This window comes from Cibotium barometz, chromosome 55, assembly GCF_041138505.1.
Source record: "Cibotium barometz isolate CiBa-2024 chromosome 55, ASM4113850v1, whole genome shotgun sequence".
Taxonomy (NCBI): domain Eukaryota; kingdom Viridiplantae; phylum Streptophyta; class Polypodiopsida; order Cyatheales; family Cibotiaceae; genus Cibotium; species Cibotium barometz.
In genome coordinates, this window is record NC_141100.1 from 9,542,379 (window position 1) to 9,558,008 (window position 15,630).

The 15,630-nt window shown below is 41.8% G+C and overlaps 1 protein-coding gene across 1 annotated transcript; it reads left to right on the top strand.

Annotated features, from left to right (window-relative positions):
- Positions 1-12,248: 12,248 nt before the first annotated feature.
- Positions 12,249-15,365, top strand: LOC147607348 (uncharacterized). The gene is made up of 2 exons (XM_086790295.1): positions 12,249-12,915; positions 14,193-15,365. The coding sequence occupies exons 1-2, from the start codon at positions 12,289-12,291 to the stop codon at positions 15,195-15,197; spliced, it is 1,632 nt and encodes a 543-aa protein (XP_086646421.1). The 5' UTR covers positions 12,249-12,288; the 3' UTR covers positions 15,198-15,365.
- Positions 15,366-15,630: the final 265 nt, after the last annotated feature.

The following is a 15,630-nucleotide window of genomic DNA, read 5'->3' on the forward strand; positions in this document are numbered from 1 at the left end:
TGGGTATTTTGTAAATTTTTGGACATCTCTGTAAATCGTCTTTTATAATTCAAGTTATATTTTACAAAAAAAAAACTTGTTGATTAAAGTTCTTGTTGATTAAAGACTAACACATCACTAACATAAGACTAACACTATAATGGCATAGTACTAACATGAGACTAAAATACGATAGTACTAACACAATAGTACTAGCATATGTATAACATAGTACTAGCATAGATCTAACACAGTACTAAGTCAGTACTGTCCATAGATAGCATAATTAATTAACTAGGACAATAATTAATTACTCTAAGTATTTTTGTTGACTAAAGACTAACACAGTCCTAACATAATACTAACACTTTAATGGCACAGTACTAACATGAGACTAAAATAGTACTAAGCTAGTACTAAAATGATAGTAACATAGTACTAGCACAGTTAAGCAAAGATCTAACCATAGTAACATAGTACTAGCATAGTCTGCAATTTGCATGTGGGGATGAGAAAGGGAAAAGTAACTAATTGTTAGCAATTACCAAATGTGGAAATAACAAACCATGAGATTACTACCAAAATAGTACTAAGATAGTACTAACATAATAGTAACATAGTACTAAGAGTTAAGTAAAGATCTAACAATAATAGTAACATAGTACTAAGAGTTATGCAAAGATCTAACAATAGTAACATCGTACTAGCATAGTCTGCAATTTCTATGGAGATGAGAAAGGGAAAAGTAACTAATTGTCAGCAATTACCACAATGTGGAAATAATAAACCACTAGATTACTGCCAAAACTTGATCATAGCCCAAATTACATAGCTAGAAAGGGCCAGCTCAGTAAAATCAAAATTACAGTTAGAAAGGGAATGGCATCTATTTAGCATGCTCTTCATCTCGGTAGAGCTATCCTCATCCTCAACCTTCTTCCTAGGACCATCCTTCTTCACAGCACCATCCGAATCATCACTTTCATCATCCTCCCCACCATATGTAAATGCCTCTTCTACTTCCTTGTCATCTTCTGTCCACTCCTCTTCTTCATCCTCCTCATTCTCCTCGTTCTCCTCTTCAGCCCACTCCTCTTCCTTGTTCCCCTCATGTTCCTCCTCCTCTGAGGGGTTCGAGGTCTCCCTCATCCTCATCTTGGGACATTGGTGAGTACAGATTGTCATAATCCACTGCATCCCCTGAGGTTGTGCTATGGTGGTCCGTATAGTTGTTGCAGATACCCCTCAAGAACTCCTTATTCTTGTATTTACGCATACTGAAGATTAATTTGAAACAGTGAGGCTGTAGAGAGGCAAGCGAAACAGTGAGGCTATAGAGAGAGAAGCAAAACAGTGAGGCTGTAGAGATGAAATTGCATTCCTGACCTTGTTCAGCGTTACCTAGGAATTAAGGAGTGAGACATTACCTAGGATGTGTTCATGCACCTTTGGAGGGACATGATAAACTGTTGTGCACCGTTTAACCTGGTGCTTTTCTTATAACATTGGGAACTTTATTGCAAGTATTGCATCAGCATGGAACATAGGTGTAGGTGTTTCCCTTAGTAAGGCATAACTATTTTTATATTGTGAAAATTTAGCATAATAGATACCATGCACCACCACTGCGTCTCCAATGTTGAAAACATTACCCCAACCATCCTTCACTTGCTCTGAGAGGACTGTCTTGCCTTGTTTGCATAGCACAATTTAGTAATCCTCATTGTCTTTGTTCTAGGAGACTTTAGCACTGCCAGGTGGTCTCCAACCTCCAACATATTAGCTAATTGGTCCTGCTGCTGCGAGTAGACAATGTCATCCTACTCCACAACTACTTTATTATTGTCCTCTTTATCAGGCTCTAGCTTATGCAACTTCCATGGTTTTACATGGCTTAGATTGATGCACTTGTCCCAAGATTCATCAACACAGAAGGAACAAAAGCATGACAAACTTCGAAACAAAACTTGTGTAGGGTCTTTGCAAGTGAATCCCAACACACAATGTGTTTTGCGAGTACCTTTGACTGTTTGGCATGCGTATATGCATTGCTCCTGTGTCGACATCATTGATCTTCACCTCCACAAAAAGCTTTTGATTTCCATCATTTTCCACCTTCCAAGTCAACCATTCAACAACATCATGGGCATCCTATATATCTTAGTACCATTTGCATCCAATTCCTCAGTTGTTAGAGCACGCTTTATCACAGCACCCACACCATCATGCTCTCCCTTACCATGCCCACCACAGTACCAAAGTAGTTCCATAGCATTCGACTGTTGGTTCGTGAATAGTACCTGTAATAACCAAAACAATAAAATTTTGTTGATTGTAAAACAATACTAATTTTTTACATATAGAGACTGTCCTAAAATACTACTAACAGAGTACTATCACAAACTAACACAAACTAACACAAATTAACACAGAGTACTAACATAGTACTAACACATAGTACTAACATAGTACTAACACAGAGTACTACCACAAACTAACACACATACTACTAACACTAAGCAATACATACTAACATAGTACTTAGACATAGTACTAACATAGTATGTAAAGTACTGACACAAACGAACACAGATTACTAACATAGTACTAACACAGACTAACACAAAGTACTAACATAGTACTAACACGGACTAGCACAGAGTACTACCATCACAGAGACTAACACCATAGAGTACTAACATAGTACTAACACAGAGCAACACAGACTAACATATTACTTACACATAGTACACAGAGTACTGACAAAAACTAACACAGACTAGCACAGAGTACTACCACAAACTAACACAGAGTACTAACATAGTAGTAACATAGACCAACACACACCTTGCAATGAAGTAAAATGGTCGTGCTGCCTTAAATTGAGATGCTACTCCATGTGACCAAACCTAGTGCCTTATAAACTTAAAACAATGTTGAATGAACAATGTATCATGTTGTTTATCATCTGAAATATAAAAGACGGATTGCTTCATTAAATTTCCATCCTCCTTCTAATATGACTCTTCAGAAGGTATAAGCTAGCATTGCTTTGAATCCTTGTGATCTTTAAGAGTTGTATTCAACTTAATAGTCCACGACCTCATCAGATAGGAGTTCTACCTCTTCTCATCGTTCTAGTGGGGGTCATCATTATGGTGGGGGTGGATGCAAGGGCTGTTTTAGCGTGGTAGTAATAGATCTGCTTCTCATTCCCCATCAAACAGAGGATGTGTCAGCATAACAAGTGCTGGATCCAAATGCCTATGAACCAGCAACGCTTCCTTACTGTGTGAGGAGGACAAATGGGTCAATCATTGAGGATAGCAAGGGGAAGCATGTTATAGTGTGCATGCATCACCTTGTAAATCCTGAGTTTAGAAACATTTGGGGCATTGATTGAAGAACTCAAGACAATGCAAAGAAGCAATACATTTCGCAAGTATTGAAGATAGGGTTTCATGTGCCCCACCCCGACTTACAATTTAATGAGCTTAAGATGTTGGATCGTATGGAGGGTCATGTGAGTCACATGAAATCATTGATTTCCAAGGCCATCAAGCATGGTGGCATAGGATTGGAAGAAGGCCAAAAAGATGTATCGAGAAAATACCAAACTTTTCAAGCAACAATGAGAGGCAGCCCGAGTACGCATGCATAAAAGAGGGGCTTTCCATCTTGGATCGGGTGGAGCATTTTTCCTTGCTCAGTTTGTAATAAGTATTTGAACTCTTAACATTTTGCATTCAAAACTTTACTTTCCAAAGAATTAAATTTTATGTAAATTATTCTTTTTTTAATGTGTGTTTAATGTAGGAAACTATGGTGGTCTGTTCTCCTTCTTTGTGAGGAGTACGACTTTGCTTATCACGATGGGATCTCGACCACATTTAAATGGTTGCGACAACAAGGTGTCTCTTTGAACTATGAAGCTATGCCCGCTATAGGTTTATATTATTTTGGTTTAATAAGCTTTTAGAAATTAATCTTGTTTGTGTTTTAACATTACTTAATCTTCTCTGATATTATAGGAAGATGATGAAGAGGTGATAGGCAAGGAGGACGAGGAGGAGAATGATGATGATGATGAGGAGGAGGAGGATGAGTGTGTTTAATGTTGTGTAACTCCATACATAATGTTGTGTAACTCCATACATAATGTAACTTACTTGTTATGGTATTTTGGATGTAACTCGCCTTTTATGGCATTTGGGATTTAATACAATTAATATTTCAGGAGTTACTATGTTGTAAATTTATTTTCATACGTCGATATGTCTATTTGTACAAATTAGAACTATCTTCAATATATTGAATTAAATTTTTTTAGATGCATATTGGGGCATTAGCCCCAATCTACACCAAAAGAAAATTCACAACACCGCGAGTGGCAGAAATGGTGATAGTAATCTTTTTTATCAATGTTGCTGAGCGGTGCAAATAGCGACACTATTTTTGAATCTACACTGCCAAGTGGCAAAAATAGTGACGTTGATGTTTTCATCAGCGTCGCTGAGTAGCGCAAATAGCGATGCTGATGTTTTTTGACAATGTGGTGTGAGTGATAAAAATATCGTGGGATATAGCGACGGTTATAACGTGGGATATGAGGAAGGTTACGTTGAGATATTGAGCTCAAGTAGTGCTATTGGCAAACATTGATAAACCACCTGGGTGATAGCTTCCGCATCTATACACAAGTAGTATGGTTGGTGAGATTATGGGTGATATGTGGCCAGTGGGATGACAAGCTATGTGACAGTCATTTTGGATTAGTGGAGACTGGCATAGTTATAGCGCCAGCTCATTTAGTCGGGTTCACATTATGGACCAACCTTTTATTGTGTAGTTGAGTACTAACCCATATAGTGTGTACTCTTATCTTTAGCTTGCGCATGCACTGTGACATTAAGTGGTGTTGCCACCACCTTGATCACACTCCAATAATTCAGAGCCCTGTGGGTTAGATTGAGACCATTGAGGACTCTCCAGTGCTTCTATAAGGACAGTCCTTAATTAGGTGGACAATTTTGCATTTTACATGACTCAATCTTGGTGGGTGTGTGGTTCCTTGAGTATTTTGCAGGTTTGTCACGTTAACCTTATGAGGATACTCAGCCACATGGTGAGGTTCTTGGCAATAATAGCATTGCAGTAGCATGGCTCTCCTTGTTATGGCATTAATCTCCTTGCCCTTCCATTGCGATGTAGCCTAGAACACTGGCACTTGTGTGTTACCTTACATCAAAAAATACTCTGGGTTACCTCCTAAATGTCATCTATTTCCTCCATGGTTTACCGAGGTTTCTATATGCATATTCTTCTTCTTCTAGCACCTCTTCAATGATCATTTGGTTGAGTAGAGAAGAAGAAAATATAATAAAAACCGCCTGGGTGATAGCTTTCGCATCTATACAAGCATCTATACAAGTAGTATGGTTGGTGAGATTATGGGTGATATGTGGCCAGTGGGATGACAGGCTATGTGACAGCCATTTTGGATTAGTGGAGACTGGCATAGTTATAGCGCCAGCTCATTTAGTCGAGTTCACATTATGGACCAACCTTTTATTGTGTAGTAGTTAAGTACTAACCCATATAGTGTGTACTCTTATCTTTATGTTATGTTGGTTGAGTAGAGAAGAAGAAAATATAATAAAATTCAGCTATCCATCTTTGTCTTGTGCATTGCTCTCTCTTGTGTGTGTGTGTTTGCTTGCGCCAGGGTTTGAAGCTCTCCCTGTCCCCCACATTCTCTTGTGTGTGTGTGTTTGCTTGCCAGGGTTTGAAGCTCTCCCTGTCCCCCACATTCTCTTTATGGGATCAGAGCCTGGTTTGTGTGAGAGCTAACGAGGCAAGAAAGAGGCAAGAACAAGGAAGGAAGGAAGTGGTACTACACGGGTAAGAGCACCATCATCTCTTTCCCCTTGTTGGTTTAGGTACAACAACCCCTCTGTAGCTTTGGGAGCTACACATCTCCGATTGAGGAGCTATCTTCGTGGGGGTGGAGCTACAAGGCAAGTATATTGTCCTATTAGATATGGTAATTTTTTACCAAATTTATGTTTCGGGCACATTACGGGTACCGTTTCATCACTGTAAGGTATTTTCGATAGTTTTCTGGAAGTTCTGGTGGTAGAGAACTGTTTCTGCTCGAAATCTGGTTATTGCAGTACAACAGTGCATTTTTGAAGTGCAAACGGGGTTTGCACGTATTGTTGAAACTGGGTGTATGTACATGTACTCGTCATATTTGGTGACACACAGGCTATGCTAAAGTACCACTATTGTATTATAAGTTGCATACAGAAGTTGTCTGTTTGCAGGTTATTGCTGTAGGAAAACATGTCTTACAGAATTAATCAGATTGTTACTTGAGAAGATGGATAAGAATAATTTCCATGCCTGGAAGTTCAGAATGACCAATTTCCTAATGGGTAAAGGATTTTGGGATTAGGTAGAAGGAGACAATGAGGAGTCTCCAGAGTTATCTCAGGAGAATGCCACTCCTGCAGATATAAAGGCATTCAAGGATTGGAATCAGGGTGCAAGAAACTTCATGTACTGGCTTTCAGTTAGTGTCACAGACACTATGATAGGACAAATACAGGATGCCAACACTCCAGTAGTTGTATTGCAGAATCTGGTTCAAATGTTCCAGACCAACACAAAGGGAAGGAACTTGTAGGTTAAAGCAAGAGTTGCATACCGGTGGAAAAGAAAAGCATGTCCATCAATGAATATGACTTAAAGATCAAGGGCATTGTTGAATCCCTTGGGTCTATCAATGTATCAGTGGAGGATGATGATTTGGTGAGTGTTTGTCTCTGAATTGGGCTTGGCAAAGAGTACAAGTCATTCAAGACCTCCACTCTAGTTAGGGAGAATATTCCCAACTTTCGGGACTTGATATCTATGCTGATCATAGAAGAAAATGCTTTAGGTGAGGATTATTCTTCACAAAGCAAGAACACATCAGAATAGGCCTTCTACTCTAATTCAGGTACAGGCAAAGCTAGAGGCCGTGGTCCAGGCCAAGGTGGTGGCCGACAAGGAAATCATTCTTAGCCTGAGAAGAGGCAAATGATTCACAGTAGCAATCATACACAGGTGGAAGAGGCCAATCTAGAGGCCGGGGGAGCTAAACAGGCCGAGGTGGTTGGAAAAGAAATCAAAATGCAAATAGCATAGAGTGCTATTACTGTGGCAAACCAGGACACATGGCAAAGGACTGCTATACAAAAAGCACAATGACATTAAAAGTGGGAAGTTGCAACAAGGTAACTATGCATCATCTAGGAAACATGGAGGTGATGACAGAAGTGAGTAGTTGTTTGTGATGCAACACATGCTTAGTTCCATAATAGGGGATGTGTCATGATCTCAAGATATATGGTATGTGGATTCTAGCACCTCTAACCATATGATTAGTCATGCTGAGTGGTTTAGATATATAAAAAAAATGGAAAAATCGGGTAATGTAGAAATAGGTGATGATACTGCGCATCCCAAAATATTGTTGTAGGTTTGCCAAAGTTTAAGGTTGACGGTATGCATAAGGTATGTGAAGCATGCCAACTTTGTAAGCAAGCCAAACATGATTTCCTACATGAAAAGCATGTCAGTGGAAGACCATTGGATGTCATACATTCAGATGTATGGGGACTGACCAAGATTGCAACAATTGTTATGTTGCATTCATTGATAACCACACTACGAAAGTGTGGGTTTATTTCATGAAAGAGAAAAGTGAGGTGTTAGCTCACTTTCACAGATTTAAAGCCTTAGTCGAGAAGGAAAAAGGCATGCAAATAAAATTCCTAAGATCAAATGGTGGAGGAGAATATTTCTCCAATGAGTTCAGTGAATTCTTGAGAAAGCAGGGAATCAAGAGGAGGCAATTTACGTGTAGGTACACTTCGCAACAATATGATGTTGCAAAAAGGAAAAGCAAGCACATTGCAGAAGTGGCACGTGCCTTGATGGCGAAAAAGAATATGCCACATTAGTTTTGGGCAGAAGTAGTAGCAACTGTTGTGTACATTATGAACATGACACTCACTACAACTGTTCATGGCATGACTCCTGAACAGAAGTTTACATGCGTAAGACCAGATGTGTCTCACTTGAAACTGTTTGGGTGTATCGCATATGTACATGTTCCTAATGGTGAGAAAAAAGTTGGATCTAAAGGCTGAGAAATGCATCTTTATTGGTTATGCTATGGAGCAAAAAGGTTATATATGCTATAACCCTACCACTCGTCGTGAGATGAAAGTAAGCAGAGATGTTATCTTCGATGAGGTGAGTAGCTGGTATGCACCAGTAGTAGTGAAGGCAACAGAAGATGTAGATGTAAGAAGTGCTAATGTTGCACAACATATAGAGCAGCAATCATAGGTGCTGAGTGGACCTAGGGAGTCCATGGTCAGGCAGGTTGAGGAATGATGTAAGTACACATGTATCATGAAAAGAGAAGGAAAAGGTAGATCAACCTTTTGTGCGGCCTAATCTATCAGCACAGCAGCAGCAGGCAGGTCACTCATAGGTGGATGGTGACTCTAGTGGCTCCGAGGAGAGCCTTGATGAGGAGATTGGCATTCCGTCTATGGTTACTCCTGGTGTCAGGAGAACCAAGGTTGTTTTGAGGATACGTGGCAGTGATCCAGGTGTATGTAGGTCTATGAGGGTCAGATACCCTGTTTGATAGGTTGAGATATGATGGATTTACAGCCCATAATTATGCTTATATGGTAAAAGCAATATAGGAGGTTGAGTCCACTTTCTTTGAGCAGGCAATTGGAAATAAGAAATGGGAAGATGCCATGGATGAGGAGATGGCAGCATTGGATGCAAATGCAACATGGGAGTTAGTGCCTTTGCCTAAGGAAAAGAAGGCAATTGGATGTAAGTGGGTGTATAAAGTCAAGCACAATGCTGATGGTTCAATGAGAGAAGGTACAAGGCAAGATTGGTTGCCAAGGGCTATGGGGAGACTTATGGCATAGACTATGAGGAGACATTTAGCCCAGTTGCAAGAATGGCAACTGTGAGAGCTATCATAGCTATGGCTACAGCGAAGGGTTGGTCTTTATATCAAATGGATGTAAAGAATGTCAGCACGACAAATTGGGCACCAAACTAGATCCCTCTTTGAGTAGAGATGGGGTTGAGCAACTCGATCTTGGCCTTGGCTGGTTCTCCAATGTTGGTTCATCTGCTACATTAATGTAGTGGCTAGTTGTTTGACTTGTTGTCCCAAGGTGGACTCCTTGCCTCGGCGGATTTAGTGCTAATTGTTTTGAAGGAAGCCACAAATGTACCCTAGTGAAGTTCTCGGTGGGAACACGTTCCCTTGAAGTTATTCTCAAAGTCCAAAGCACTCCTGCAGCATTGCTCAAAGGAGGTATGGCCCAAAGCATACAACAAATTATGTAAGGGTACATCATCGAGCCCTTCAAGGAGAACTTGTCTCTGGCACTACAGTGAGAGTAGAGATACCTTACCCTTTTTATGTAGTCCCACATGGTTTTGCCATCTTTTTGTCTGACATTTGGTAACTGCTAAAAATAGGACTCCATCAAGTTCCTTAACGTGAGTATCCAACCTTGAAATTCCTCAAGGAATCTCCCAATTACAGTGAGAGTAGAGATACCTTACCCTTTTTATGTAGTCCCACATGGTTTTGCCATCTTTTTGTCTGACATTTGGTAACTGCTAAAAACAGGACTCCATCAAGTTCCTTAACGTGAGTATCCAACCTTGAAATTCCTCAAGGAATCTCCCAATTATCCCTTCATCAGAGAACTTGTCTTTGGCACTACAGTGAGAGTGGAGATACCTTACCATGTTGATGTAGTCCTAGATGGTTTTGCCATCCTTTTGTTTGACATTGTGTAACCTTGACATGAGTATCCAACCTTGAAGGCCACTTTCAAGACTTCAAAGGTGTCCATATCTTCTGTTTCCAAGGACCTCAACCATTAGCCAGCTTTGTTATCTAGGGTGAGGCCAAAGGCACTCACCTTGACTTGATCTTCCACATGGCCAAATGATTTGCATATTTGATTAAACATCTCAAGGTGTGGTATGGGATTGCCAGTTCCATCAAACTTGGTGATTAGCTTGGAGAGATGTTGGCTGGTTTATTTCTTCCTGCCTTGGCCCCTGTACAAGGTGGTGTGCTGGTGCTAGAGGCATGATACTAGCAATAGCAACCCCCCTCCCTATTTCCATGGATATTTTTAACATTTCAAGAGTTAGCCCCCGGCCATGGTGGCTGGAGCAAGTGCTAGTTCAGGAATATTAGGGGGTGAATAATAGGCCATTGGGGGTCTTTGTCTTATGGGAGGACTAGGTTGTGACTCATATGGCTCCATATGGTATATTGGATATACTCCTCGAGGTGGGTTTTATTGGTATATTGGTTCCCCAAGCTAATGTGATGGGGCTGGGTAGGCCCTCTCTCTCTAGTAGGACATCTCGGTCCCTTGGAGAGCTAGTTCTTATCCTAGGTTTAGCATTGGTCTCTGGGCTTGGTATGAATCAATCATTCCTGAGGTAGGCATGGCTCTCTAGACTGGTGGATGAGTCTGGGTTTGGTTACTTTCACTTTGCCCTATCTCCACTCTAGGATCTAGAGGTGGTGAGGACTCTCTTTTAGGTTGGTTTTCCATACCTCTATCCCTAGGGTGCACATGGCTCGTCTGATTGTGCGTTTCACATGATAAAGTTCCGAAGTCGTGAAGTAAGGCTTCTTTGGAAATGGGTAGAAGAAGTTGGGTCTTGCTCCATGATAGGTGGTCTATCCATGCACTGAGCCTCAGGTTCTCCTATCTCTAGGTCGTCATGTGAGTAACTTGTCCAGTGTTGGGATGATCCTCACTCTCACTGGTGTAATCAAAGACTAACACCATTTGTCTCCAAGCTATTTTGACCGATGGGTATGATCTTATGAGAGAGGGAACGTTAGGAAGATTTATATCGTCTCATAAAGGGTTATTTTGCACCAATTTTATCAAGCGTAAGTGAAGGAATGTGTGGAATAGCCGTGTTGTTGGACCCCTTGTATAATGTTTCTATTTGTGAGTTTTTTTTTTGGGAATGGTACGCCAAGAGGGGAGAGGAGAAGAGAAGCCTAGGCTAATACCATCCACTCCATGCATATAGAACAATCAAGCAAGCAAGCATTCACAAACACAAGCATGCAACCACAAGCACAAGAGAGTGAGAGAGATAGAGAAAGCAAGACTCAATTGTGACTAATGGGATGGTCCCGTTTTCGTATTCCATAAAATGACTTAGATAAATTAGCTCACTTTTTACAACCATTTACAATTGGGAGCCCGAAATTGGCTTCCTAGCTCTATGTATATCTATCTAACTATGACCGACATTACACTAGCGGTCATCCCATATGTCTTTTTCAATAGGTGCTTAGCGTGGTTATAAAATGATAGATTACAAGAAGAAGAGTAGCAACACTTGAAAAATAATGTTAACCAGAGTGGTTAATAGTATCTTGAGTTGAATATGACTCTTAAAGATCACAAGGATTCAAAGTAATGCTAGCTTATACCTTTTGATGATTCGCTAATATCTACAAGTCCTAAACTTTGATCTTATGGAAACCCAAACCTGCACTGCTCTTGACTTTTGCTCAATAATCATAGAGAGGAAAAAGGTGATGCATGAACAAAGAGAAGAGCATGCAAGCATGGCCTCTACTATTTACACAAAACGGTGTATCGGAGTCACAAAAAGAAGAGAAATAATACAAAATATTGATGGATAGTTTGGTTCTAGAATTTTTTTTCCTTTGGGAATGTTTAGAATAATTCTTCTCATGCTCGAGGTCGCTGTCTTTAAATGAGAGATAAGCTAGAGAGAGAGAGAGAGGTCACATTGATTTATGCGTAAATCATAGATGTCACATTGATTGATAGTAGTTACGAGTAAATCAAAGGTAGTATGCAGGATTAGAATTGTTTTTTTTTTTTCCTTTTGGAAAGTTTAGAATAATTCTGCTCATGCTCGAGCTTATGGAAGACACACTATATATGTCGCTGCTCCGTGGCTACAGAAGTTGAAGAGAGAGAGAGAGAGAGGGGTCATAGATGCCACATTGATTGATATACGTGGTATGGAGGATTAGAATATTTTTTCTTTCTTTTGGAAAGTTTAGAATAATTCTGCTCATGCTCGAGCTTATGGAAGACGCATTATGGAAGACGCACTATATATGTCGCTGCCCAGTGCCTACAGAAGTTGAAGAGGGAGAGAGAGACAGAGAGAGAGAGAGAAGAGAGGATGGCAGCTGCGCAGTTGCTGATCAAAAAAGGTGAATTAAAGGCGGCTCCTCTGCTTGCGCCTTGCCGCCAGGGGCGGCGCTCCACGAATGGGCTCCGTGCCGTCGCGCCGGTGGCGTTGATGCAGGGCTACAATGCTGTTTTTGGGGAGGGACTGAATACAGCAGTGAAAGGGGAGACCCAAGTCTCGGGAGGCGATAGCTTTGTGAAGTGTGACATCTGTACCAGCAGCATGCAGCTCATCGAGTCCCTCCAGATTGATCAGGCCCTCTCTGTCAGCTTCTCTAGCTTTGGCAGCGTCTCCGAGAAGGTGCAATTCTTCCAGCAGCTGACCACCACCTCCAACACTACCCACATCGTTGTGTTCTCCCGCCACATCCAGGGCTTGGAGACGGTGACCAATGTGCAGGGACTGCGGCCTGAGGTTTCTCCGCCAAAGGACGATACCCAATTGGCAGATTTTGTGCAATTATATGGCGACAGCTACCTATCAAGCCGAATCACTGGTGGTGAGTACTATGCCGTGTACTCCTACTACTCGGACTCGCGGGAGGAGCAGTCCCGGCTGAGCGGCGAGCTGAGAGCAGCAGGAATCTTCTCTACAGTGAGCGTGGATGCATCCTTGCAGGTGATCTGTTGTTTTATGTTGGTTTATTTTTTTTCACGATTTTTGGGGCAAGCGCCCGAGAGAAAATCCACTCACACACCCATATATATGTACACGGTAACCGCAAGGCCCCCAAAGGGAAACACCTTAATTACCACCACACTAGGTTGGTAACTTGTTTTCCCTTTTAGAGTCAACAACCCTCATAAAATGGGGATTTCAATTCACGGCTTTGCCTAGCACACCGAACCACTAAGGTGGTGAAAGTGGCGTTGGCGTTGTACGCCTGGGGCAACAAGCTGTACACGTTAGCACACTGAACCACTAAGCTGACGAAGGTGGCGTTGCTTTAGACGTTATCCCATCTCAAAGCGCATTGACCAATCCTTGGAGGAGCTTTCTAGACGTCTCTTGGTGACGCACATATTTTTAAATTATATTGATAACTTTTCATGTGTATCATATGCTTCTTCGCTTGCACTTTTTTAGCATATCCGGCATGCTCCTGTATATCCTTGGTCGCCCTCTGGAATCCAACCATTGGGCCCTACAAAAGGACTCAGCATATATGTATCTTGGTGCGGGATGGGGGTCTCCGGTTCCTCCCCCAACCCTTCGCGGGCACGTAGGCCGTGCCCCCCGCTTTTGCAGGCTACGTATGCCTGCCTTTGGGAAGCTCTACATGCTGAACTATATCAAGGAGAAAAAGAAGGGAAAATGGGCTTCACACTCTTGGAACCTTCACAAATGACTTGGCAATGATCCCATAAGTCCAGTGTTGTGCTGGACAACAGTGTCTATATGCCCTTGGCCGGTTTGTAGACTCTTTTGCCGTCGGTGGACCGACCTTGATCAAGGGGGATTTATGGGGTCGACTGGTGTTGTGTTGCGTATATATTGCACAAGTAATATAAGTGAGAAATGAGTTAACCATGCCTTTGCAAGACCATGTGGTCCGTAAGGCCACAACGACCCTATGGTCCATAAGGCGACACAACATATAATGCCACATATATGACTTGGAATGAGTGACAGAAGCTTATGTTTGTCTAGTATGTGTCCTGCGATCACCGCCATAGCCGCTCAAGACTTATGCATGCGTGGCGATTTGGTGATTATTTGAATGCTACAAATATGACACATATGGTGATTATATATACATTTGCATGGCACCGTACTGAGTTGCTCACAGAGTGAGCCCCTACACACTTGCATGATGCTTTGAGGATGGAGCTTCAGTGTTGATATGATCAGAGTAGTGACACTTATCCCAATCAGCATATTGGAATATTTTGCAGGTCAAGATCGAGCGTTTTAATTCATCTCAGACACGACGCATCCATTTCGTGCAGCGCATGTCCGGCGTAGCCAATCCCGAATTCCCAGCTCCCGAGAAGATGGTAAACTTTGCCTTAAAGTTCCCGTCGATGCAGCTCACAGCTCCGAAGATCATCCAGTGGACTGTTTCTGGCTATGAGCATGTTCCAGGCATAGGCAGTATGTTCAAACCCGTTGCGCGCAACCGCACCATGCTAGCGAGCCGGGAAACCTCAAACACCTTGAGCAAGTTGAAGGACCTACAAGGGAATATTGATGTTATTAACAAGGTGTACAGTCTCTATGGGGGCTATGGCGGAGACAACAAGCTCAACAGTGTGAAGGTGCAAGCAGATAATGACGAGAGCATGGTGCGAGGCTTGGTGTCATCATATGTAGATAATCCGACCAAGCCGCTAATCGTGGGTGATCGATTAGTACTGAAGTGCCTTGCCAGCGGCACGCCATCCCTAGACTACACCGTGAAAACGTATCAAGCCATGAATGGAGGGGCTGGTGCTGCGGCGTTTGACGATGTACAGGATCCTAGAACATATATTCAGCAGCGCAAGAGGATCTCCGCCATACAACTACGCTATACTTGGAACCGAGTCAGCTGCTTGGAGGTCACCTACTCTGGTTGGAACATGGTAGATCAAACCCTTCACCATGGCAGTCATTGCTATGGGGAAAAAATCAGCCCCCTGCTGGTGGTGCTGCCTAGTCACACTGTCAAATCCTTCAAGGGCTTCCATAGAGCAGAACCACATGACACTTCCTCTCCTACATTGATAAGGAGGCTTGATATATCACTCGATGATGGTTCTTGTATAAGTGGCGGGGACAGTTCTTATACTAATATTGAATGGAACCGCCCTGAAGGATCATTCCTCATGGGATTTAGAGGCCTTCTCTTTGACGGGGGCATTAACGCGCTTGATATCGTCTATGCTTCCTTCTGCCCTGCAACTTGGTCCTCATTTTAGCCACCTTTTAATACTATTATATTATGCCCCCCTTTTGCTAAAAGCCAATCACATGTAACACAGTTGTACCATCTAAGACATTGACTATACTAGTCAATGTCTAAGAACGGTATTAATTTGCTAACAAAATATGTAACCACATAATATAATATGACAGTTGTTTGTATTGCACCCAACTAAACTAAGGGATTATGGATATGTACAAGTAGCTTCAACATACGGTATACTGTGAGTCTCTTCCGGGCCAAAGTATAATTGGAAACAAAGAAGTATCGTTGTTGAAAAGCCTTAGTTCTATTTTCTTGGTTGGTTTGTCACAATTAGTTAGAGGAAGAGAGAGAGAGAGAGACACATAGACCACAAACACGATAACAGCAAGCATTGCTTACATCGGATAACCTTAAACAAGTCTTTTGAAATGAAAGAATAGCAA

Coding starts and splice junctions, on each gene's coding strand:
- LOC147607348 (XM_086790295.1), top strand. CDS start 12,289: ATGGCAGCTGCGCAGTTGCTGATCAAAAAAGGTGAATTAAAGGCGGCT. Junction 12,916..14,192: donor GCGTGGATGCATCCTTGCAG/GTGATCTGTTGT, acceptor AATATTTTGCAG/GTCAAGATCGAGCGTTTTAA.